Below are 25447 nucleotides of genomic sequence, written 5' to 3'. Positions count from 1 at the left end.
AAGACAAAATTTGTCCTGCAAAGACACTGAAAAGTCAAATGTGACTTTCTTCTTTACTAATTCTTACAGTATCTTATAGATTACCAACGTTATTTCAAAAGAGAAGATGATTCAATTTCAATGACATAGACTTGCATGTCTTTTCAAGCAGCTGTGGCATAACAAATACTCTGTTGTGAGGCCAAGCCTTTTTAGTTTATGGTCAAAGAAATCATAACAAAGATAAATAGTATCGTTGAATAAGACATTCTGTAAAAACTACAAAATGTCAGAGCCCATGAAATCTTTTAGACTACAGTCGATGAAACGTTCACTAGATACACAAGTTTACCACTCGACATAAGGTTTACTTACAGCGGTTACAATTTACAACACTGACCTTGATCTTTCAAACAGTGAGCCTTTTAAATATACAAATGAAATGAATCAAGAATGAACATGAAATCTTGTGCATTGCACATTTATGTAATACTTAATAGCTTCATGCACCAACGACAAACTGTTGGGATTTTATTGTTTATGGAGTCAATATTAGCGTACAAGGGAAATAAAAGGCGAAACAAAGTCTCAACGAAAGGTTGAAGTATGAAGCAATAAACTAGTTATTTTGTTTTTAGACAAATAAAATGATGAAAAAATTCTACATTTCAGCATGAATAAAACAAGAGGTCAGTTCAGTTCAGTGAATGTTTTCTACATATCAAATATACAATCTAGCAATGAAATCAAGTTTAAAGCTTTTAAAATCCAAACACTATCTTTTTCAAATGTTATTCAACATTATGTCCATCAATTCTCTCATAGGACAATATAATACGATTCTCTTTTTTTGGTAACAATTTCAGATGTCACATTTATTTCTGGGGTAAGGAATACCTCCCAATGCGTACTTCTAAAATAATGACTATATTAGGAACATATTTCTGATTAAATTAGCAACCCCTTGCCTACTTCTAAAATAATGATTATATTAGGAGCATCCCAATCAACTTTTTTTCTGTCAGATCTTATTGTTAAGATCAATTGTGTAGAATCATCAACTTTTCACATCGGTAAATACTTCTTATTTTTTCCCCAAGTTCCCCCCGCTTCCCACCAATCTCTAGTTTGGAGAGAGAGCAAAGAGGCAAGTACATTTTATTTTCACAAGCTACAAGACAAGCAGAAGTCAATAATTCAAATCACGTGTTTCAGAGTCCTCCCAAGAATTTAGTTGCCAACAATTACATCACATAGGCTTCAAAAAAAAAAGTTCATTGCAGTACTCAGTGTCTGTTGCCACAAGCACAACTCCTCCTTGGATCATATATCTACAGCACTGGAAAACCTCGGAGGCGATGACTGGACATTCAGCCTGTTCCTCGTTGCCAACTCTCTCTGCAACTCTTCTACTTTTCTGTGCAGTTGTAGTTTTAGTATCAAAAGTTCACGATTGCGAATGTGGATGGGCTCCTGAACATTTATAATAAAAAATTCTGGTTAGTAAGAAACAGGGTAGATATTTGTTTTATCCAATTTTTACTTGATTAACCAAAATCATTTCATTTTCAGCATGAAACTAAAAACTTCTCTTTAGACTAATGTTATACAATAGTAAACATGGGTTGTGTTAGTAATCACCAAAAACTCTTAGTCTAAATCATTAGCGATTGTGATTTGAGCATAACTATTTTATTGTAATAGATTTGGAGATTCCTTCAGAAATGTAGAAAGCATCAGCTCAAACCTCATGCAAGTTATCAGGGCACGAACGGGCGTAGATCAACATACTAAATGCATGACCAGACAGCTTAAGTTGTATATCTTTACTTTATACACATGCTTTTCTAATATCATGTTTTTAGGAATTATTGAGAGAGCTGGCTAGACCCGGGAACATTTACGATCCCAGTACTATATAAAATTAAACATGCAGCTTCTGATTCAGCCACCCTGTTGTATTCACTTTAAGCTCTGCTGAAGCAGAAACCAAAAGTCTCGACTAAAACTTAGTGACCGACATCATCATGAGATAAAATTACCTGAGGTTTCATTCTGGGATTCCACCTGCAGTAGTAGCCAGTCCAGACTTCCATCCTCCTAACACTGGCCACTGGGAACAGAACATGTTGGTGGATGTGAGCCACGTACAGGGGGTTCGTGAACTCTTCCAACTGGCAATTGATGAAGGACCACAGGGATACAGTCAACTCCTGCACACGCTGGGGGGCACACAATAAGGCAGTGAGTATGAAGATAAAAATCAAAGTCTTTCAAGTGGCTACACCGGCCTTGCTATGATCTCTAGAGGACACATAACATATACAAAAAATACAAGGCTAAAAAAATATTTCAGTTTCAGAAGTCAAACATTATCCAAGTTTTTTTTTTATCTCCAGTACCATTCATAGTCACATTAATCCGAACGCAAGTAAAGCTTTAGATTATTAAAATTAAACAAGGTCAATAAACATTTTTTTTTATCAGCTTCATGATTATAAAAATGAAAAAGCAAAACAAAATAAATTATAATAACTGACAAGGCAATAACAATGTCTAAACACCTTTACAAATAGCTTGACCAGGACTGACCACAGGAAATGAAACTCTGTGAACTCTGAGATTCAAAGTCTCTTACCTCTTTGACTCGTTCTCTCTCACAGTTAAATAGAAAAGTTCCAAACAGACAGCTGTACAAGTGATCCAAAATGGTGATCAAGAAGTGCTCATTAAATTCAAAAGCATTTGGAAACTGCAATTGAAAATAAACAGAGATTAGACAACTTTTTTTTAAATTCTAGTTTTCAATTTAGATTCAACAAAAATAGTCAATACTAACAGTATTAAATATAAATTAAAAAAAACAACTTTTTATGTTTAAATGATATAGAAAAAAACAACATCTCTTGAAAATTCCTCTTATACTGAGTTATGGTGACAAAAAAATGGCATCTAGAGGCAGCAGTAATGGGAGTAGTTTTAAAATAGTCACCTGCTGTGTCATCTGCCAGACACAATCAACAAATTGGAGAAACACTGGAGACCTGTCTGCATCAGAGTGTTTATCTTCTCCATGTCCCACACGCTGAGGAAATATATTTAGTTACAAGACATTTCAGAGCGTCCATCTTAACATTTCTACATGAGGTAAATAAACATACATATTAATTCTAATTATATCTAGAAAAACATAACTTAGACATGGATAGACCAACAATTACAAGATCACAAGATCTCTGTGATTGTAAAACATTACATTACTGAATGGTAAAGAAGAATAGAAATGTACCAAAACAATCAAATCTATAATCTACAGATCCAGCTAAATGAGCCAGAAAATAGAAAGCGGCTCCTTTATTAAATCTACCAAACAAATTATTTTTTAATCTTAACACATTTCCTTATTTTCTGTTTAGTCTTTTCTATCTTTATAGACAAGGCTGTCCTACAGTATGTTTCTGAAACATGGAGAACAACTGAAGCCACAACAAAAAAAGTAAAGACCTTCATCAACAGATGCTTGAGAAATGTCCTAAAATACACTGGTATGACAAAACACCAAACTGTGGGAGATGAGTGGGCAGAAAAATATAGAGGTGCAGATCTTAGAGAGGAAGTGGAGATGGATTGGTCACACCCTTAGAAAAGATACCAACAACAGAGCTAGGCAGGCCTTAGATTGGAACCCCCAGGGAACAAGATGTAGAGGAAGACCAAAAAGAACAAGGTGACGCAGTATACTAGAGGAATCCGAGAGGACCGGAAAGAGCTGGGAAGCCATCAAAAAACTAGCAAGAGACAGTGGAGAGTGGCGTGTTTTTGTTCCATGAGGAACCCAAAGGAATGATGATGATGATGATTTTAATTTATAATTTACAGATGTAAAAAAATAAAATTTAACAATCATCAGATCCTAATATGTTAGTATAATTTTGATACAATATTATGTTAGAAAAGATTAAGGAGAAAGGAAAAGAGGGGTTAAATCTCAACTGTGACAAAAACTAAATAAATAAGCCTGTAATTTGTTTAACAACAGTCAACTCTGCTTTTGTTTTTTTAAAAAGTGAAGGATTGGTATCATTGTTTTAGCTTTAGTTACTTACTGTTTTAAATTTGTGACCAAAGCTCAGCCATTCTTGTTCAATTAGAATTTCAAAGCCTCGTATAGTGCGATAGTATGGGTCCAACATCAGCATAGATAACGAAGTCAACTGGACAATAAAAGTGTGGAGAATAAGACATTAGTAACAAGCAGACACAAAATGAAAACAGCTGTGATAAGACATAAAAAAATATTTTTAAATTTTTTTTTAAAGTCTGTACCATCTAATTTTAAAACATTTTCAAGTTCCCAGAATGCTTGCCTTGGAACGCCTTTTAAATCATGAATATTTTTTTCCATTCTAAATTTTTTAATAAACCTTTTTTTTTAAATTTATTTATTCACTAATCTAAAGAAGGTTCCTCTTGGTTATCAAGTCAAAAAAAGATTTTAAACATAAAATAAAATGCTTTGGGGCATGAGTTCAAACTTTTATCATCAAGATACAAGTCCATGATGATAAAAACAGATGCAAGAACTCTTTTGTTCCCTTAGCAATTAAATTCCAACTCTCTAATGTTGACTCTCATAGTTTGAAACCGATGCATGAATGTACATTTACATGGTTGTAATATTTTGTTATGTGTAAAGTACTATATTGTAAAAGGTGTAAGTACCTGAGCTGTTCTATCCCAGCCATCACTGCAATGGACTAGTACTGAGGTTTTGTTACTTTCAACTTTATCTGCTATTTTTAAAGCACCAGCTAGTATGATCTGTCGGTAAAAGAAGTTTAAAATTACATTTCAGAATTGTTTATGCAAATTAAGAACAAAATTACACAATTAAGCTGCTCATTCCATTGGACAATTACAAATGGATCACCAGCACATATCTACATGGTTAACAACAAAAATGTGGCATGGTGGCTGAGTAATAAAGCCATTAGCTTCTGAACTGAAAGGTTCTGGGTTCAAATCTTGATGAAGGCTGAGATTTTGAACTTTTGGGACCCCGTCCCCTAAGTTCTCCCAACTCTAATAGGCACTGGACATTATTCATCGGCCAAAGAAACAGATGACCTTACATCATCTGTCCTTTAGATTGCAGAAAAGGGTACTTTATTTACAAACAAAAATATATATAATAAACTTGTCATAGATGTATTTTGAGTTATTTAAAATCAAAATTATATTTACAAATGAAAAGATTTGATATTTTAGATTTTTGGCACATCTGCACAATTTAGGCCATGTCATCCCACAAATGATAAAACTTGATTTTAAGTTTACTACTTGAACTTAATTATACATACATAAGTTTAACATAGCACAGCACAAGAAGGCTGTATGTCCTTTCATCAATGTCTACATTATTTTATTCATTTGATTAACCTAGAGTAAATAGTAAATCATCTGACCAAAGCACAATCACACAGACACTAATGTATTCGATTTACAGTAGCCCAAAGTAAATAATAAAAAAAAAAAAACAAGGGTCTTGAAATGATGCTTGGCTAATAAAAAAATAATCTTCATCAGCAATAAAACAAATCCCTCAAAAATGTAAAGCCATTGTTCGTTCACCTTGATGTGCTCCAGCCAATGGGTAGATTCTATATTGGACAGCCAATGAGAATCATCAATGGTAGGAAAACACACTTCCTTTAACTTGCGTAAACTGTAGAGTAACAAGAAACAAAAATAACTTCTAACAGGACTTACACTACTTAAACAGAGACCTAAAAATTTAAAACCTATGTAACATAATCCAATTAGCATAAGTATCAGGTCTAAGAAATTAGAAATGATGAGCTGAGATCAAATGTAATCTTGTGAATGAGGGAACTAGTTATAGGCACTATTCAGCTGTTACTAGCTCTAAAGGCTAAAAAAAAAACCATGGGATAGTTAGTTAAAGCATTTTTACTAGCTGACTTAGCTTGGCATGTACATCCTGAAGTGTTTTGGTAAGAGACTAGTAACTATTATAAAAAGAGACAATTTGTACCATCTGAGTGTTAGCTTGTTTATTAAAATGATTGCCAATGATTTGTTTTATATTACCTTTCTCTCATCACATGGATGTTATGGATGTCCAGAAAGATGAGCTCAGCATTCTGGTAGGCGTCCTCACTTTCAAATCCACCACCCCTGGCCTAAAGAGCAGAACAGTAAGAACTAGAACCTTCATCAATTATGATCAGTACTTTATACAAACAGTCAAATTAGGAGAACTGACAAAACAGTAAAAATAACTGGGCTTTTAGCTCTATATCAAAACAGTAAAAAATAACTGGGCTTTTAGCTCTATATCAAAACAGTAAAAAATAACTGGGCTTTTAGCTCTATATCAAAACAGTAAAAAATAACTGGGCTTTTAGCTCTATATCAAGACAGTAAAAAATAACTGGGCTTATAGCTCTATATCAAGACAGTAAAAAATAACTGGGCTTATAGCTCTATATCAAGAAGTTAGAACCAATAGGGAAGTATTTCATTAACTAATTTGAACATTTCTTCTTCTTCTTCTTCTAGCCAGCTTTATTGCTGCTGAGCTGTCAGCTTTTTTGCAGACTGTGCCAAGGAAAAATAGCCTGCTGTTCTCTTCAGTTGTTCAGCACTGCCGTACAGGGTGTTGGTTATGTTGGGCTGTAGTGGAAGTAGGGTCTGCCTAAGGTGGATTAGGGAGGGGCATTCAAAGAGGATATGGTTTACGGTTTCAAAGGGGTGGGCGCAGTGTCTGCAAAGGGGGAGTTGTGTGGTGTTTATTTTGTTCAGGTGGTAATTTAATAGTGGTGTGTGTCCTGTTCTTAGTTGGAAAATTGTAGATTGTTCTTTGCGGGGGAGGAAGTTAATACTGTCCAGTTTGTTAGGCGTAGTCATTTCTTTACTAATTTGAACATAATTAATTTAAAACAGTAGAGAAATTTCAAGGGCAAATGCTAAGAAGAGAACTATAACTGCCAAGACAACTTTACAGAGGAAGCTGAAAGAACAGTTACTTTAGGGTTAGATTATAGAGCAGAGTAATTTAAATATAGAAATTGTACACTTAAGTTAGCAATGGTAGAAATAGTGACGTGACCACACAGACTTGTGACAGTAGGAGCAAAGAAAATAATAAAAGGATTTTATGAAATATATAAATCTTTGTCTTGAATGTGTAAAGTTTGCATACAAGAAATAATGATCAAACAATCGAAGTGATATTGTTAACATTAAGCCAAGTAAATAAGATCAAACAGATACACATTCTTGTTCAAGTTCAAGCTTAAGATAAGGCCATGGTTTCAAAGAGGAGAGAGAGTTTTACAACATGTACAAAGAACCAATGATGTAGGGGCGTAGCTAGGAGTTCTCCATCGTTTGGGGGTCGGGGGGGACCTGCATTTTGCATAATATTTCATTTTTAATGTAAAAAAAAACACTCATTTGGAGGACCCCTTCAAGTGCGGGCCCAGGGGGGATTTTCAAATTCTCCCCCCCCCCCCCCTCCAACACTAGCTACGCCACAGCAATGATGACATAGATATAAAGCATAAAATAAATTTGCTACTACTTTCAATGTGATTAAAGCTTTCTTACAGCATCTGTGAAAAAAATCTTTTTTGTTTGAAACCTACTTTGTTAGCAACAGCATTGACTGATGGTCGAGCGTCCATGATGTAGAGTTTGTGGGACTGTGCATTGGTGTCCATTATCATCTGGATATAGCGCTCATCGTCTTTGTTTGTCTTGCTGGTCATGCCTACAAGAGGCTGAGAGGACCTAGTGATAGAGGCTTGGCTTTCTGGATGTATCCATGACAACACCTACAGAAGAATTACAAGGGAAACAAACAAAATTGGCACTTAAATGAAAACAAATATCTCTTCTTCATAAACAATTTATATTAAATTTTTAATACATCATTGGAATGAATTTGAAATAATAGCTTCATACTATGTGGCATGTCTACCAAAGAAACACAACACTATCTTCAACTAGCTAATGTTTCTTTTCACACCCAGATTCACCTAAAAAAACCCCCTGAAAACTATCAAATCCAGGAGCATCTTATAAGCTATAAAAAAAATAAGTGTAAATTGAGTAAACATACTTAGTTCAAGCTTTAGGCTGCCAGTCTAAGACTGATAGAAGAGGTTTGGATAAATGGTAGAAGAATAGAAGTCATAAAGTTTAAAAAAAATATATACCACTTATTTATAATATGCTTACTTATGTCAAGTATCCACTTAATTCTATGAGACTAGTGTCTCTTCAGATATTTAAGACAATAATTTTCCTATAAACATGTTAAGCTTCTTTTTTCTCAATCCCGCCCACCAGAGCCAATCATTAATGATCTAAAAACTTTCTTAAAAAGAAAAACAAAAAAAAAAAAAAAAAAACACTTTCTATACATATCCATGTGCTATTCTCAAGTATAATTTTGTATATAAACAAAAAAAATAATAATAAACTGAAAAACAAATTAAAAAAAATGATTTACTGGAATTCTTTGTCTGCTTCTGAATTCAGCCACTTTGATAAGATCTTGGTCTGTTGCAGTTTTTGGAACAGCAATCTGAGAAGTTGAAAAGACAAATCAAATACGTTATCTTAGGCCATATGCAGAGGGGTGCAAAAGTAGGTATACAGTGATAAAAAAAAAGAGAAAAAAAATGTATATAATTTACTGCATTTATTTTAACTGAAAGTAATGATTAAAAGTATATTCTTGCTCAAGATTAATTAATGCTTTAATTGAAAAAAAATAATTTATGTGACATTAGTTTGTTTGTATTATAAATCCAGTAATTATGGCTGCCTGGTCGTGTGGTTTGCGCACTGGGCTGTCATTCGGATTTATCAATGGTATTGGGTTCAAACCCTGCCCACTCCCATCCTGTCGTCCTGCGGGAGGTTTGGACTAGGAAGTAAACTATCTTCAACTCTGAAGGAACATCCGAAACATGTAAAACATTTTACTAAACAACATATAAATATATATATTTTTTTAAGTACTGTATACCTACTTTTGCACATCCCTGTATAATATCATTACTGTGGTGCTAGGTACTTGGAACTGCTTCGACAAATAGTCAAACTTATAAATTATTAGTCAATGATTGTATAGATGACTAAGAAGACTTACTAATGCTGGGTAGCTGTCACACAGCAGATAGCTCTCATTGGCTTTGCTGATCCGCCAACTTTCATTGGGAACTCCCTGCAAAACAGACGGAACACGTTTTCAAACATCTTTAATAGATTCATAAAACTGCTGAGAATCTTTCAATTACAAACTTACTGATCAGGCCAAATGTTGTCTTGAAGCAAAAAAGAAACTTTTTGCACACGTTTAAAAAAACTTAGCTTTTAAAAAATCAAAAAATAAATAAATAAATACCATTCTCTTTAACTCCTTAGCTGGGTCATACAGCTTCCAGCCATTTTCTTGACCGTATTTCTCTTTAAATTCAAATGCGAAGAAAGGCTATGTAGAAAATAGAAATATTAAAGAAGCGTCATTATTTTATTATTTAAAGATGGCAATAATAATAATAGGGCTTGTCTTCGAGTCCGAAGATTAATGAAGAATGCAGTATTTCCCCAAGCTACGCAGCCCCAGCTGTGACCTACATATTTTGCCACATCAAGCGCAGGCATAACAATTGTTCCTGGGTGGTCGACTTAGATTCTCTTTAGCCATCTAGGTATTTTCTTTTGGTCTCAAATGTGTATCCCGCTGCCTTTCTAAGTGACCTCCAGTTGTCTCGTTCTGAAGCCACATGCAACCAGGTGCTCTCTTCTATGTCAGTTAAAGCAAGTTGGCGCCTTAGCTGGTCCTTAAAGTGTTTCCATAGAGCACCTATGTTACATCAACCACCTTTCAGCTCACCAAAAAAAAAAAGACAGCTTCTGGCATATGTTCGTCTCCATACAGGATATGTGACCTGCCCAGCGTTACTTTCGGACCATAAGATGCAAACACACAATCTTCCAAATAAAAATTTCTCATTTTCATGACAGAGACTGCTTATAGATCATAAAACAAAATAACATTTCAATAATATCTTTAAAAAATGTTTGTATGACTTACTAATTTGTTAGTAATAGGAAAGGCAAACTGCTGGATAGTTTCAAACACCTGCCTCCTGGAATGATTCTCTTGTTTGTGAGCAAAACGCAAATTGCGTATATCCTTCAAAAAAATTATTTTTACTTATTTTAATACATTTCTTTTTAACTTGATATGAAAGTTCTTTATATGATCATTATGATATATCATCAATATTGATTGGGATTAAAATAAGAAGCCCAACCTATCTATTGATCATTTAATATCATGAAACAAATTTTATATGTTTTTAATATTAAAACCACATGCTAAAATTTCATTACAAAAATGTACATATATATTTTTTCTTATTATGCTTAATAGATATAAAATGCATTGTTAAAAAAAAAGTTAGGTAATTAAAACAATTTAATGAATAGATCTGCAATCTGTCATGTATTAAAGAAAAAAATCCTCATACTTTGCATAAAATATCAATTCCATATGAATTCACTCCTCTGCTGGTGGCGCCCCCTATCTTCTCAACTTGGCTAGCGACACCTAAAGGTGCATCTAGAATGAAAGGAGGTTCCTATAATGGAAAGAATAGAGAAGACTGCATTTCCAAGGTCTTAAATAAAGTTTTAAAAAATGTACTAAAAATCACTTGCTATGAATTACTCTCTCATAGGTTTTAAAATGTATGGTTGTGTCAATAATTCAAACCAATTGGACCACCTACTCTGAACTTACCCTCTCAATACTTTTAAAGTAAAGTTTATAGTTTGTGACAGTTAGAATTCCACGAATAGGTCCACTGAATGGACACAGGTAGGTCACATCTGGGGCTGTGAAAAAAAAAAAAAAAGTCCCTTTACACTAGTTAAATATAACTAATTGCTTCTACATATTTTAACAAGAACAAAGTGAATAATTAAACATAATTAAACATGCTTAAAATTTACAGATGAGCTCTATTTATTTAACAGAAAACATTTGCTTTCAAAATCTGTGTACTGGGTATTTACCATTTACCAAACCAAATTTTGTGGGATGAAAAAAATAAAGGTAGTAATTTTTCAGACTAGATAAGATCTCATCTCTCTATGAAGTTAGATATTGTTGAATAGATCGATTCTAGTGAATCTGTATCAAGTTAGACCTTATAGTAGAGGATAGCCTCAAATTCCATATATATACATGAAAAGTTTATGAACATTATTGATCCAAGCAATTCTTTACCAACCTTTTCCCTTGACTATTTCTCCCTCAAGAAGTAGACAGTCTTCATTTTGTGCTGCTTTTTTACCATCTTTGTGATTCTATAATATCAAAGTAAGTCTAATGACCAAGAGTTTGTGTTGTTCAGGGTCAAATATATTGCTACTATAAAAGTGGAACATTCAACATACAGCGTCGACTCACATAGCTCATATGTCATATCACAGCTATTGTAGAAACTAAATTTCCATCTAATTACCTAAACTTTACTGACTTAATGACAAAAAAAAAGGAAAAATCAATACTATCATTTACAAAGAGTCCATAGGTACATGATCAGTAATTTTTCTTTATATTTTTATTTTAGACAGACGGTTTGGTGAGTTAATCTAACAGGGCATGGATATTTTCAAAACTACCTGGTTCTGTACTATGTTTTTCATTTTCTCAAAGACCTTTAAGTGTACATTTAGTTTGTTAATACCTTACTAAAGAATCACTCACAAAATAGTTCTCTATAAGAACATTTGCATTAATGTACCATAACAATGCTGCAATGTTCCAGCTGAACTAAAACAAAGCATTTTTAAATTTTACTTCTATCAAACCGATTCAGTTGTATACCTTAGCTTCATGGGGATGCATGTTTTCGGATGAGGTAGAGGATGATGAGCTCAATGACTTTGATGGTGATCCCACGCTGTTGGACTCTTTTGAACTATTGGATGGTGAGGTCTGTTGCAAACGTTCACCAGATATAGTCAGAGAGTCAAAGGTGCTTGAAATGTGTTCTGACTTTTCCTTACTCATTTCTATTTACCTGTTGAGAAGAATAAAATGCAACATAAACACCTTTTTTGGAACACAGAAATGTCAGTTAAGTTTCCAAACTATTCATCTTTATTGGTGACTTAGGTAAAAATAATGTAAAATACAAGCAAGGAATAATTTTTCACTACCAAACAGAACATAACAAAATGGAACAACACATCACACTGGTGTGACTGGCAACAATATTGCAGACTCATTGGTCTACCAGGGAGGGCTAACATCACCTACCAAGCAGGCGGTGAGTTTCCATCATGCCATGATGCTATGGCAACTATCTTAATGTTAGAAATGGAAAAATGGTTTGAGTGCTGGGACAAGTCCCTAAAAGCCTGTGGAGTCTGAAAGCACTTGATGTGCCTGACCACGCCTTCCTGTGGTTGAGGTTGTCCAGGCCTGAACAAACATTTTATAGCAAAGAGCAGGATGGGCCACTGTCCTATTGGTTTATATTTTGCACATTACATGTCAAATTTTGACTTACTGTGCCCCTGCTGCAGTGAGGAAGAGGTAACCCTGTGTAATACATTTGTTTTTATGGGCCCAGACTTGCTGATTTACAACACAACATGTCTGGGAATCCAAAAGTTCTTGACCTGTGTATGGTGAGATTTGTGTACTACTCAGCTGGATAATATGGGTGCTCTGGGTTTGTGTCCAGGGTGAAGGCCTTTTACAAGAGGATTTGAGCCTCTAACTCTCAAGCCCACAATCAAATGGATGATGGATTGATGATGGTAAACTAGGTGTGCTAATATGTTGTTTATTGTGAATGTTTTGTGAGAAAGTAGGATGTGACGTAATAAAAAAAGATAGTTTTCTATGTCTACTGGTATTAACACAAAGTCTGTTATTATTATTGATTAATGTCTACAGTATGTTAATAGTCATCTGTGACAACAGAACACTAGGAAGATTTTGGCTAGAGGATGTATACTCAGTACATATAATCTTAAATTTTGAAGGAACACCCAAACCAAAAAAACATGACTTAATATTTGATAGATATATTCTAGAAGAATTTATCATTTTAATGATAGATCTCTCTGGAGATATCTAATGTCTAGATTTCTGAAATCTAGATTATTCTAGATCTATAATCTTGAAGTCAATATTTATATACTCAGATCTAAGTAAAGTTTTCCCTTTCAGACCTTACGATCTATTGGGGCAGATGATGTTAAGGTCACTAGCTGTTTCTTTGGCCAATGATTAACAAGCAGGGTGTTATGTGGCCAGCACAATGACCAACCGCCTTTACTTTCCCCAACTAAAGTCAGGTACCCATTAGAGTTGGGTGGACTCAGGGGCGCCCTAAAAATCCCGAAATTCAAAATCCCAGTCTTCATCTGGATTCGAACCCAGGACCCCAGTTTTAGAAGCCAAGCACTTAACCTCTTGACCACCGCACCCCCTATACTCTAGATCTAAATCTACAATATAATCTAGATGGATCTATCTCAATATGTAGACTATACTCTACACAGTCTAGTTTCTAGAATTCTTATGTGCATGACTTTTGTAAATGAATCTGAAATTTAACAGTGAATCAATCAATGATGAATGAATGGATTTTTTAAAAAGTTAGATTTACTATTTAAATTTTAATTGTTAACCTAGATCTAGACTACAATAGATTCTAGACTCTAGACATTGACATCTAGTATCTATTTTATAATCTTTCTATAAAGTTCTAGCCCTAGTCCTATCTTGTATATTACAGACGTTACTTAAAAAAGAAGACAATTACGTCCTAGAGTCCTACGCATTTCATGTGTCAATCTAGTCATGCATGTTAATCAATTCAATGTCTTAAACTCTGCTAAGTCATTGGTCTTCCTGGCTGAATTTAGACAACCCATAATCATAAATAATGATTCTCTAATGCTGTAATCATGATGGCACTTGGGGAGAAGTAGCACTTGTACAAATTTGGTCTAGATATGAAATAAGAACTGAAATGTGCCTCTACTCTATACTTTGACAGTAGTCTTGCAGAGTCTTTTTCAAAGGTTTTGTTTTTCTATTTGTAAATTATGGTTCAATGTTTTATAATGTATATCTATTAGATCTAGATCCAGATTCTCTGTCTACAGCTAATCTCTGTCTACAGCTAATCTTCTTTACTTTTTATTCTTCTGTCCTGAACTGGCTGAAATGTCTGTAGATTAACTAGAATCTATAGTAAAGTGCAAAGCTCGAACAGCCCCGATTTGTATAGAGGTTCGATCGGTTCAGTTTTTATTGCTAAAACTTTTTTATTTGAATGTTAACCAAATTACTACTATATTGCTACTGTGCATTCACCTTTTTGCTTCCCTTCCAACACATACTATTTCCTTTGCCTTGTAAAGGCTAAGTTCATGATGAGGTCAATCTCAAGAGGTGTGGAATTATTATTTTTTACTACCCGATAGTGAAGGAGATGGGTCATGGGCTTATGGCTATGTTTAAGTCTGATGGCTCATTAGCTCAAAGAGACTATTTGGAGCTGTGGAGCATGAGAGAGGTGGCAGTAAATGGTGTTCTTGCGCTGGAGTAAAAAGAAAATGACTTCATAGTGAAAATTAAAGATTAAAACGTTTTAGATATATTTTCTTTGATCTGATCGAGCCTTCCATCAGCCCGATCGAACTTACTAACTAGGGGAGAAATCCGATTGAGGGAAAATATGCTTGGCAATACCCACCCTACACCTCTTTGACCTCATATTTAATTTTAACTAAGCCTAGTGATACATTAAATCAGATCTATTTTTATAGACAAAAGGACAAGGAATTCAGTTTTTTCATAGGTCAGATTGTTAGGGTGCTATAAAAAATCCAAACGTGAAAAATGCTGCCAGCGGGCTTAATGTGATCGAACTTGGCACTTTATTATAGAATCTAGATCTAGATTAGAATCTATGATAAAAATAAAATGGCAAGGGGATAATCATAAATGCCAATCATCAATGGTCTGAAGTCTGAATGGTCAATCAAGTCAATTCAAGGCTCAATTGTCAATGGTATTCTATGTGTATTAGTTACTCATTTAAACTTAAACTCATTACTTGATTACATTACTCTAGACTTAGATACTCTAAAGTTTTACCTAGAGTTTAATAATATTTAGTAATTATAATAATAATTAATATCATAGTTTATCATAAGTCAGTTAAGTCATAAGTCTATCTGAGTATCTCTAACTCTAGACCTAGCCCTAGCTAGTGACTCTTACTCTAGTGAAGTAGTCTAGATTTAGATATCAGATTAGTCTTAGTAATTTAATACTAATAATATTATAATCATAATGATCATTATAATGTAATATTAGTAGATTAGTAGGTTACTAGTAGTCTAAGTCTAAGTCACTCTAAGTAGCCTAGTAGAGTAGTAGTAGACAACTTACTGACAAGAAGTGAGTCTCATGATTCTAGTACCTAATTCTAGTACTACTGTCAGTACTGTAACTTAGTGAAACTGTACGAGATGATCTACATTTAGTAGTAGTACTAGACACTAGAACTAGCAACTTAAACTAATAGAGACGAGAGTCTACTTACTACTATAACTTAGTATAATACTAGTACAGTTTCACACTAAGTTACAGTACTGACAGTTACAGTACTAGACAGTAGTACTAGAAGTAGAATCATTATCATCATCATCAATGATGATATCATGAGACTCACTTCTTCAACTTCTTGTCAATAAGTTGTCTACTACTAGTAATACTACTACTCTACTAGTAGATGGTCTACTCTAGTGAAACAAAGTTTAGACTTTTTAAGACTAAATCTAAGTAAGTCAATCTAGAATCTAGCTATAGTGTACTCTACTAGCCTCTAGATCTAGATTCTAGACATTGATTTTGACGTGCTTGTACTTTATTTGTCTGATTTGTTTACTTTCGGTGATCCTCCTTTGCTAAATGGTTTGACTAAAAGACGATAGATTCTGAAGACCTAGTCCAGCGGTTCTCAACCCAAGAGTTGCGACCCCCCTTGAAGATTACTTAGAGACGATTTCAATGATTTGGTTGGGGTTAATTTGTCTAAAATTTGTAACTTCTCGTGTGACTAAAGAGGCCAATCCTTGATATACAACTGCAGTCACAGGCTGGGCATTTGTAATATATATAAAAGGCAACAGGAATTAAAATTATGCCTTGCCAGCCAGGATAATCATCTAGTTACTAATTAACCGGAAAACTAATAAAATTAATGTCTAATATAGGATACAGTTAAAATAAATAAAGCAATTTCCATTTTGGACTTTAAAAAAAAAACTTTTATAATTGTACTGATGCATACATTTCATACAAGGAAACAAATGGTTGCTTGGTCGTGCGTTATTCAGTTATGCGTGCTGATCTGTCGTTCGGTCGTTTAGATGGCTCAAGGTTCATACCCTCCTGCCCACTGACACTGCCATCACTCGTCGTCCTGCGGGAGGTTTGACTTCAATTCTGAATTTAAGACATCCGAAACATGCAAAAAAATAAAAAATAATACAAACAAATATTTGTAAAAATTTAAACTATTTATAAAGCTTTTAAGTAACAAACGCACTTTTTCTGTATTTAGATCCAAAATAGAAGCATTAACTAGACATCAACAATATCACGACTACTTTTCTGGGTTTTTATCAATATGTCTTCTTGATATTGTTCTTGATAATAAACTTATTCTATAAAATAATAAATAATAGACTAAAGTAGTGAGTTCGAAATCCGCGTATAAACACCGGAAGTAGTATTCCATTTTTCATATAAAACCTGCATAGGTCCATAAACGTTGGTATTTTGAATTTCATAGTAAAATTACATTTTTATTTTTTTTTTGTACAAAATTTGTGCTCAATGTGCTCTAGAATGTTAATATTTTCAAATGGCATGTCCCGATTATTCCAGTGTTGGCTTGTTTTTATTAAAATGAAGATCAAATGACTGCATATTTTTGTTTTTATGTTTGTCAATTGAAATAATCCGTGTTTCATCCTTTTTAAAAGAGGCTCATATTGGTAATTACTTAAAGATTCGTAATTGATAACTTAGAAGCATATTTTCAATCAGATTTAATTAGAAAAACGTCTTCGAGTGAAGTCCTCTCGATTCACTCAAATATGTGACCAATTATCGATAGTTGACATTTTTCAGCACTGAACACTATATTTTTGGACAAGTTGGCAGAAACAAAATTATCCATGAAAACAAGAGCTTTGCTAAAACATATATACATCCATCACTGTCAGTACGTATTTAAATCCATCTCAATCGGCCCCCTATTTATAACCATCTATGATTTGAATAATTTCTTTTTAAAAACAATTGATTAATCTATATATAAAATTAATTATTTTTACATAAGGTTAAATAATTTTCTAATTATTCCAATTCAATACAATATATGATTTAATGTAATCTATACAATTTTAAAAAATTCTTATTTATCTTTTAAATAAGTTTGTACCACTAGTCATTTGTAATGTTCATAGAATTTAAGCTTTGTTTGCATCATATAATTATCAACTACTCTAGTTAGGTTATTATTATTTCACTATAATTTTTTTTTACTATTATTATTATTATATTTTATTACTATTAATTTTAAGATTTTTTGATTAAAATATTATATAGCTATTATTGTTAAATACAAAAATATAAGAAATTGAATTACATTATTAAAGGCAATACTAAGGTTTGTTTTTCACATTTAGGTGAAACATCAAGGACACTTTACACTGCATTAAAAATTGCTAGATGCACCAGAGTTTCTATTTAACTCTCAGATTAATGCTTTTAGTTGTCCTCTAAATTAATTATCAAATCATGATATCTCTACTGTTAGTAAACTCCACTCAATTTTTAAATCAAACTATACCTCAGTCTACACTGGGCATATTAATGAGTTTCTCATTACAAAGGGATTTATCAGGCCCATTAGTATGTATAAAAAAATGTGCTTCACCACAATACTTGGGCTGAAAGAATCTTAGGTTTTTTAATTTATTATCATGAAAAGCACCAAATGCTAAAATGGCTATTTTTAGATGGTAAGACAAAAGTCAATGGCAACAACGCTTGCATTATCTTTGCACTAAAAAAGAAATGAGCAAGACATAAATTTTCTTTTTGTTTACCAAGAAAAAGATGTGGGGAAATTATTATTGCACTAAAAAAGAGATGAGCAAGAGATAAATTTTCTTTTTGTTTACCAAGAAAAAGATGTGGGGAAATTATTATGGATTAATTAATTTAGTGTGGACAGATGAGCAAGAAATGAAATGGCAAATGAAATAAAAGCTGCTTTGAAAGATGTTGGAGTGCCTATTCTTAAAGAAAATATATTGTTTACAACAGCAAATAATCTAAGAATCTGTGAGATTACCCATAGCCTATTAGAAAAATTATGGATGATGCTGAGATTATAATTATTCTTTAATTGTGATAATATTTTACATTTCCTTAAATGTATTTTAATTTTATTTGATTGATTTGCTGATGTCTGTTATGATTGTAAATATGCTATTTTATTTCCAAAAAAACAACAACAAACATTTGTTGCAATAAAAAAAATCTATTTTGATTAATAATCAACCCATAAAATAGAATATCTAGACATTTTTCTTATATAAAATCATGCATTAGGTATTAATATTTAGAATGCATCTATTCTTTTCATAATATTAATTATGTTCTTCATTAACTTGTGTTGCAGATTTGATATAGATTTAAAAATTATTTACTTCATTCTTCAAAAATTACTTAAAATCAAAGCATTACTTTTCAATTTTTTAAATAATATTTTCAGCATAATAATTAATTCATACTTTAAAAGTATAGATACCAGACACTTAAATAAAAAAAAAATTCTCTTTCAAGATTTAAATCTTTCAAAATGAATTTTTAACAAACATAAGTACTTTTCAATTACAAATAGTGTTTTACTATATATTCATTAAGAGTACACTTATATTTCTTTAAATAATAATTATTAATCCTATCAATACATTCAAAATTGATTCAATGTTACATGCAATAAAGAGAAACTCAAAACAAAATTAGAAAAAAATTGAGGATCATTCTTGTCACAAAATTAGATAAATTGGCAGCACAAACAAAAAAATACTCTTGACCTATTTCCCAGTTTGATTCAACTTCCGGTAGTGAACAGAAATGACATGGATCTAAAAAATCAAGACTTTCCCCCTCTCAAATAAAAATTAATATCTCCCCTTCCACTTGTCATACAATGATAAATTTAATATGGTTGGAAATATTTTTTCAATCCCTATTCAACCATATAGGTTTTATTAGTATATTGTGAGTTTGAATTTTTTATCGAACTACCTAACTAAAGTGACTAAAGGGAATTCATAGATTTAAGACAAATGATAGATATCTAGATCTTCTAGATCTAGACAACATTCTAATCTATCAAATCTTTGAACCAGTTTAACCTATTATTATATCTGAATGGTCAAAATGATATTCTAGATCTTTTACTTTTAGATTTTAGACTTCTACTTAATGTCTAGTCTAGAGTCTACTACTCTACTCTAGTCGTCTTAATCGTCTCTGTCTGTGTCTCATTTAATTTAAGTGTATTTCCGTATTTTCTACTATTTCTAGGTCTATCTAGACTCAGTCTGAGACTCTACTATCTAGAGTTAGTCTTTACATTCTTAATGATTCTTAACTCATTTATGATTTTATCTGTGTAACTTTAAACTTACATTACTTGAATTACAATCATAACAATAAGTTACAATGTGAATTTAAGTTGTAACAATTACAATTAATTGAATTAATTTTATTAATTTAAAAAAGACTATACTATACTTTAACTAGATAGCCTCGGCCTAGGCCAAGCTAGTAGATCTATAGTATAGGAGTATAGGCTATAGCCACTCTATAGGTAGACTTAGAGACATACTCAGATACTCATAGTACTCATACTCATAACTCAGATAGAGTCCAAGAGTCTAGAGTTTAGAAGAGAATTCTCTATTATACTATTTTACTCTTGAGTACTACTAGAGTCTAGGAACACGCGTAATCATCTTCTTCTTTGAAGTACTGTCTGCATTTTCTAAGAATTATAAGATAAGAAGTCTTGACTAATTATAATACTATCTAGATCTAATTAGACTACTATTAGTTTCTTCGAATTAGATATAGATAGATGTCTATGATCTAGATCTAGTTCTTTCTACAAAGGCGGTGAGGGGTTTATGTATGAGAGCCATGTATGGTGCCTGAACTTGATATTTCTTGGTAACAACAATGGTGGTCAACTGATGGACGCTGCACTCATGAGAAACTGATGGGCCCTGAGGAAAGAGCAGCTTGTAAGTGTGTAGGCATAATTTGATCTATTTAACATACTAACAAAATAGTAACATAGATATTAGATCTATATTTAAACTTAAAGCCTTGGAATTGATAGAAGAAAATAAAGAAAGAAAGAATTGGTCAGGGTGAACTGCATTTTGTACATAAAAAAAAAAATCTTGTCAAACATTCTAATCAAACTTTGTTATTAAATAAAATATTGCATAAAAATTAACTGGATTTGTTTTTTTCTGCTTTACTTGTAAAATGCTATGAATCAGCTAGAATTTAATTCAGACCAGGCTGCCAACTCATTAAAAAATATTAAGAACTGGTAAGGGTTAAACTTCGTTAAGTGCGTATACATCTAGTTTAAAATTCTGATCAAACTTTGTAAGTTGCATAGGAGTCTAGTGAAAAATTCTGATTAAACATTGATATGTTCATAGATGTCTAGTGAAACATTCTAATCAAACTATATTAAATAGAAGACTAGTAAAACATTTTGATAAAACTTTTGTTTAGCGCATATATATATGTCTAGTGGAAAATTCTTATTAATCTTTGTAAAGTGCATAAATGTCTAGTTGTTGTTGCTGGTCGGTGACGTGTAGCACCAAACTGCTGGTAGATAACTAAACCATTGTAGGGGTAATATATCATAACTAATGAAATCTCAAATAACTTGATAATTTTCTGGTGAACAATGCTAAATATAACTTTATTTATATACAGGCAAAATCAACTTGTGATAAAATGAAATATATGTAGTAGACTTGAGAAATAATATTTTTAAACAAAATCTAACTCATTGCAATAGCACAACCTTTCAGTCTCAATTTCCGGAGTCGTCTCCTCTAACTTAGACCAAATGATGACAATGCCAACTATGTTGCATCATTCACAACCAATCGCTAACCTTTTCCCATTGTCACCATAGAAACACCCCCCCACTCCATAACACTAGTGAAACATTATCAAATTTTGTAAAGCACAAAGGAGTGTAGTGAAAATTTCTGATCAAACATTGCCAAGTGCATAGAATACAATTGAAATATTATGATAAAACTTTTTACAGCTTATAAGAAACAAGAGAAACATTTTGACAAAGCTTTGCATAAAACATACAAATATAAATATTCTAATAAAACTGCTTATTTTATAGAAATCTAAAAAAAAAAAGATTCTCTTTCAGATCTTGTGAACTATAGGGCAGATAATGTTAAAGTCATCTGTTTCTATGGCCAACAGTTAACAAGCAGGGTGTCATATGGCCAGAACAATGACCTAGTCTAGTGAAACATTCTGATCAAACTTTTCTAAGCGGCATAAAAGACTAGTAAAACATTAATAAGGATATATTAGCTTTTAAAATTAAAGTGAAACATTTTGACCAACATTTTCATAGCACATAAAAAATCTAGTGAAACATTCTGATAAAAGTTTTTATCTTATAGAAGTCTTAAAAAAAAGTCCCTCTTGTGATCTATAGGGCAGATGATGTTAAAGTCATATGTTTCTATAGCCAACAGTTAACAAGCAAGGTCTTTTTTTGCCATTTTTCGCAAAACAAAAAAACAAAAAGGTCAGCCACAAGACATCTTAACACTAAGATCATTTTACCATGATAACACCCATTACAGATGTAAGTGGGCTATATCTATGCACTTTGAATGTCCCTCACATTAAAGTATTAACCAGTGTTGCATCCTTAATTTGGCCAGGAGAATGCATTTCTACATAAAAATGCTTCAATATTGGCCCATTCCACCCCTTCTTACTTCAGCTTTATTTGACCTGGGTTTTACTAACTATTTATGAGGGAAAGAGCTTCGTAGATGCAAAAAAAATGCATTTCAGAAGCTTAGAAAGTAGGAAAACATATGTTTTGTTTCAGATTACTTCCGTTACTATTTTCTTCACATATGCAGGAAACATAATAATTGAAAAAAATTGTATTTTATAATTTTCACAGATTTGAATAAAATAGTGAGTACAGATTCTAGTAAAAATGGGTATAATTTAAATTCAAACATCATTGGCAGTTAAAGAAGTCTGCAAAAATGATGAAAACATCAAGCAATGAGTCCATCCTTACAAGGTACATATAGTTTACAATGATTTATGTCTAATTGTTTTTTTATATTTGTTATAATTGTTTTAAAACAATTAATTAATCCTTAGATATATTTTCCTGTGATGCTAAAATAAGTGTTCAAATTTTGAAACAGGTTGGAGAAAGAGCTTCCTGAGTCATCTGGCTACTTTATGCTGATTGCCATTGTTGCAGCCTATGCATGGACTATTTATCTGACATACTATAATAGTCGAGTATTAGGTCTGATTATCACAGCAATCATCAACAAACTAGCTAGATATGGACACATTAAACTAGGCAAGTTATCCTTAGTCACCATTTTATTTTAATCTCTGTGGCATTTTACCTCTTGAGAGACAATCTTTTCCCTTTGCAACTTCTTGTGTGACTAAAGAGGCCAATTTTTGATAGTCACAGGTTGGGCATATGTAATCACCAGGCGCAGTTGCATTTTCACCCATTTTCTACTATGGCATCTGCAATCCAGGACCCTTCCTTTATGCTCGCTCTACATGTGGATCTATCCTGTATCACTTTTCCCAGCTGCTAGTGTTGATTTTGAAGAGCTTCATGTCACATTTGAATACATCCATATACCGTAAAAGTTGGCGACTAGTGGTTTTCCTGCCTTCCTTTAGTTTGCCATACAGAATGTCTTGTGGAAGTCGACCTTCTGGCATTCTTTTTACTATCAAGATAATACAAAGAATCATGGCCTAAGAATAATATAGAACTTACCAAAAGCTGAATTCTTATTAACAAAATGAAATTAAAAAAACGAAGACTGAATTTTGTTTTTTCTTATTTTGATGTAATCAACATTTAACTTTTGTTTGAATGAGTCAGTCCCCCCTTTTTAGAGTCCTTATTAAAATACCCTCCACTTGTGCCTAATGCATGTATATTTCCATACAGATCCAGATCAAGGAGCTTTTATGTGTCCTCTTTAATAATACAGTTGACTCTAGTAGGATGGGATTACTTTGGTCCTAATTACCAGCTGGTCTGATTAACCAGATTCAACTGTATTCATAACCCTGGCAACAAAATTAAACTATATGTTTGACATTAAAATGTGCTATGTGTATAGTATATATTTACTAAGTTACCATAACCAGGTACTCTACAAGCCCTTACCTTTACATTGATTATGTTAATTTACCCTTCCCTTTGAGGGAAATAAACAAACATGGATCAGTGATCTGGGTACTAATAAACTATTTATACTTTTCAGGTTCATTTTCCTTTTCTTTACTGTCGGGTAAAGTTATGTTTAGAGATGTGCATCTAGTGACGGAAGACTTTTCTATCAGAGTGCAGTACGGGTGGCTCATCTTCAGGTGGTGGAGACCTTATGTCTACAAAGAACTTACTGAAGGTAGTTAGTACTAGTGAATAGAGTAGCACTTTTGTTTTGTTTTAAATCATTGGCATCTGTATAACCAAATTTTGTTATTTAAATGTAATGTTAGTTAGTATTAAAATATACATGGCTGTTCTGTTTTATTAGGAAAAATACACATGGCTATTCTGTTTTATTACAAAAATACACATGGCTGTTCTGTTTTAGTATGCAAATACATATGGCTGTTTTGTTTTATTAGGAAAATACACATGGCTGTTCTGTTTTATTATGAGAGATCTTAATGAATGAATAGTTAGAAAAGTTATAATAATTTAGTAAAAGTCAAAGTTATAGGATGCAAACTGAAATTCTTGAAAGAATCCTAAATGGAGATTACAGATTTTTACTTTCCTTTTTGCATTTGGTAGTGCATCTCTGAATCTAAATAGCTTCAATTAGTACTTGAATTTGTGGTGAAAAGTAAAATCTGTTTAGATGGCTATAAAATGCCTTTGTTAAACATTTATTTAGCTTTATGATTATTAGGTAAGGGCTCTTCACTTTTCCAATTCTCATCACTATTACCAAAGTTTAAAAATCAATTTTTTTTTGGTCTTTTTAAGTGGCTTGAAAAATGTTTTATATTAATAATATAATCATATAACCTCTAGGCATATTTTTTTTTCCTACCTTGTAATTTCAAAGCAGACTTCTTGCCAAGCCTGTGTGCAATGCATATATAAAGCTATCTCATGGTAGAGTACCTGTATGCGTTTTGACTTGTGAACATTCTGCTCTTACAGATTTATCACACATGGAGACAAGGATGTCCCTGTTTTTGGAGGGCTTTGAATTTCATGTGTACAATAAATCCAAAGTTTATGAACGGTTAGAAAGAATTTTTAGAGGAGAAACTGATGACATTAGTCAGACTTCCCCACCACCTGACACAAGCAAGGCTAAAGGAAGGTTTGTTATTTGTATCAACTTGGCTCAAGTTTGCTACATGGAAATATTCAGCTGAAATCATTCTTCTCATTTGGCTATGTTTAGGTTGAAATAGAGTCCAAGTACAAGTTTCATAAATGAATATTTTCATTTAATGTATTTTAAATTTCAGATTTAAAGACATACATTGGAGAGATTTGATTCCAGTCACAAAAATAGAAATATCCTCTGTAAGTTGTATTCATTGACACTACCTTTTAAGTTTAATTATTTGTAAGCTAATGTCTTATTGGAAGCATGATGGCTAAGTGGTAAAGTACTTGGCTTCTGATCCGGGGTTCCAGGTTTGAATCCTGGTGAATACTGGGATTTTTAATTTCTGGATCTTTAGGGGGCCTCTCAGATCTAATGGATACCTGACATTATTCTTAATTTACAATAAAGGTTTTCTTTAAAGAATTTGGAATTTTTTCTTTGGAGAAGTTAGCTCAACATTAATTCTTTTAGTTTGAAAAAGCCAGTTTTGGAATTTCTTACTTTGTAGCGAAAATAATAAATGTGAGGAAGGCAGATAAGCCTGAAACTCAGAGCTAAGGAAAATCAAGTGTAATCAGACCCACTT

General features: G+C 32.6%; 2 protein-coding genes across 4 annotated transcripts in view; one reads left to right on the top strand and one right to left on the bottom strand.

The window, feature by feature from the left end:
• Positions 1-1078: 1078 nt before the first annotated feature.
• Positions 1079-16049, bottom strand: LOC106057328 (myotubularin-related protein 2-like). The gene is made up of 18 exons (XM_013214492.2): positions 15943-16049; positions 11915-12110; positions 11316-11391; positions 10823-10917; positions 10551-10661; positions 10112-10213; positions 9419-9505; positions 9164-9238; positions 8519-8593; positions 7650-7838; positions 6091-6182; positions 5611-5704; positions 4702-4800; positions 4086-4193; positions 2972-3064; positions 2618-2731; positions 2022-2201; positions 1079-1452 (listed from the first exon to the last, which is right to left on the bottom strand). The coding sequence occupies exons 2-18, from the start codon at positions 12098-12100 to the stop codon at positions 1303-1305; spliced, it is 1926 nt and encodes a 641-aa protein (XP_013069946.2). The 5' UTR covers positions 12101-12110; positions 15943-16049; the 3' UTR covers positions 1079-1302.
• Positions 16050-19471: 3422 nt separating this feature from the next.
• Positions 19472-25447, top strand: part of LOC106057329 (bridge-like lipid transfer protein family member 1) — a 108482-nt gene continuing 102506 nt past the window's right edge. For 2 of the 3 annotated variants that reach the window (XM_056037266.1, XM_056037264.1), the window contains exons 1-7: positions 19472-19579; positions 20321-20451; positions 22410-22535; positions 22666-22829; positions 23767-23910; positions 24681-24846; positions 24998-25055. In XM_056037266.1, the coding sequence (XP_055893241.1) occupies positions 22498-22535; positions 22666-22829; positions 23767-23910; positions 24681-24846; positions 24998-25055 (570 nt within the window). In that variant the 5' untranslated portion in view covers positions 19472-19579; positions 20321-20451; positions 22410-22497. Of the gene's footprint in view, positions 19580-19746; positions 19770-20320; positions 20452-22409; positions 22536-22665; positions 22830-23766; positions 23911-24680; positions 24847-24997; positions 25056-25447 lie in introns of those variants that run through there. The other variant, XM_056037265.1, reaches the window with a different exon arrangement.

The sequence above is a fragment of the Biomphalaria glabrata genome, chromosome 8 (genome assembly GCF_947242115.1).
Source record: "Biomphalaria glabrata chromosome 8, xgBioGlab47.1, whole genome shotgun sequence".
Classification (NCBI taxonomy): domain Eukaryota; kingdom Metazoa; phylum Mollusca; class Gastropoda; family Planorbidae; genus Biomphalaria; species Biomphalaria glabrata.
The sequence above is the reverse complement of the archived record's forward strand: the minus strand, read 5'-3'. Positions and strand labels throughout refer to the sequence as shown.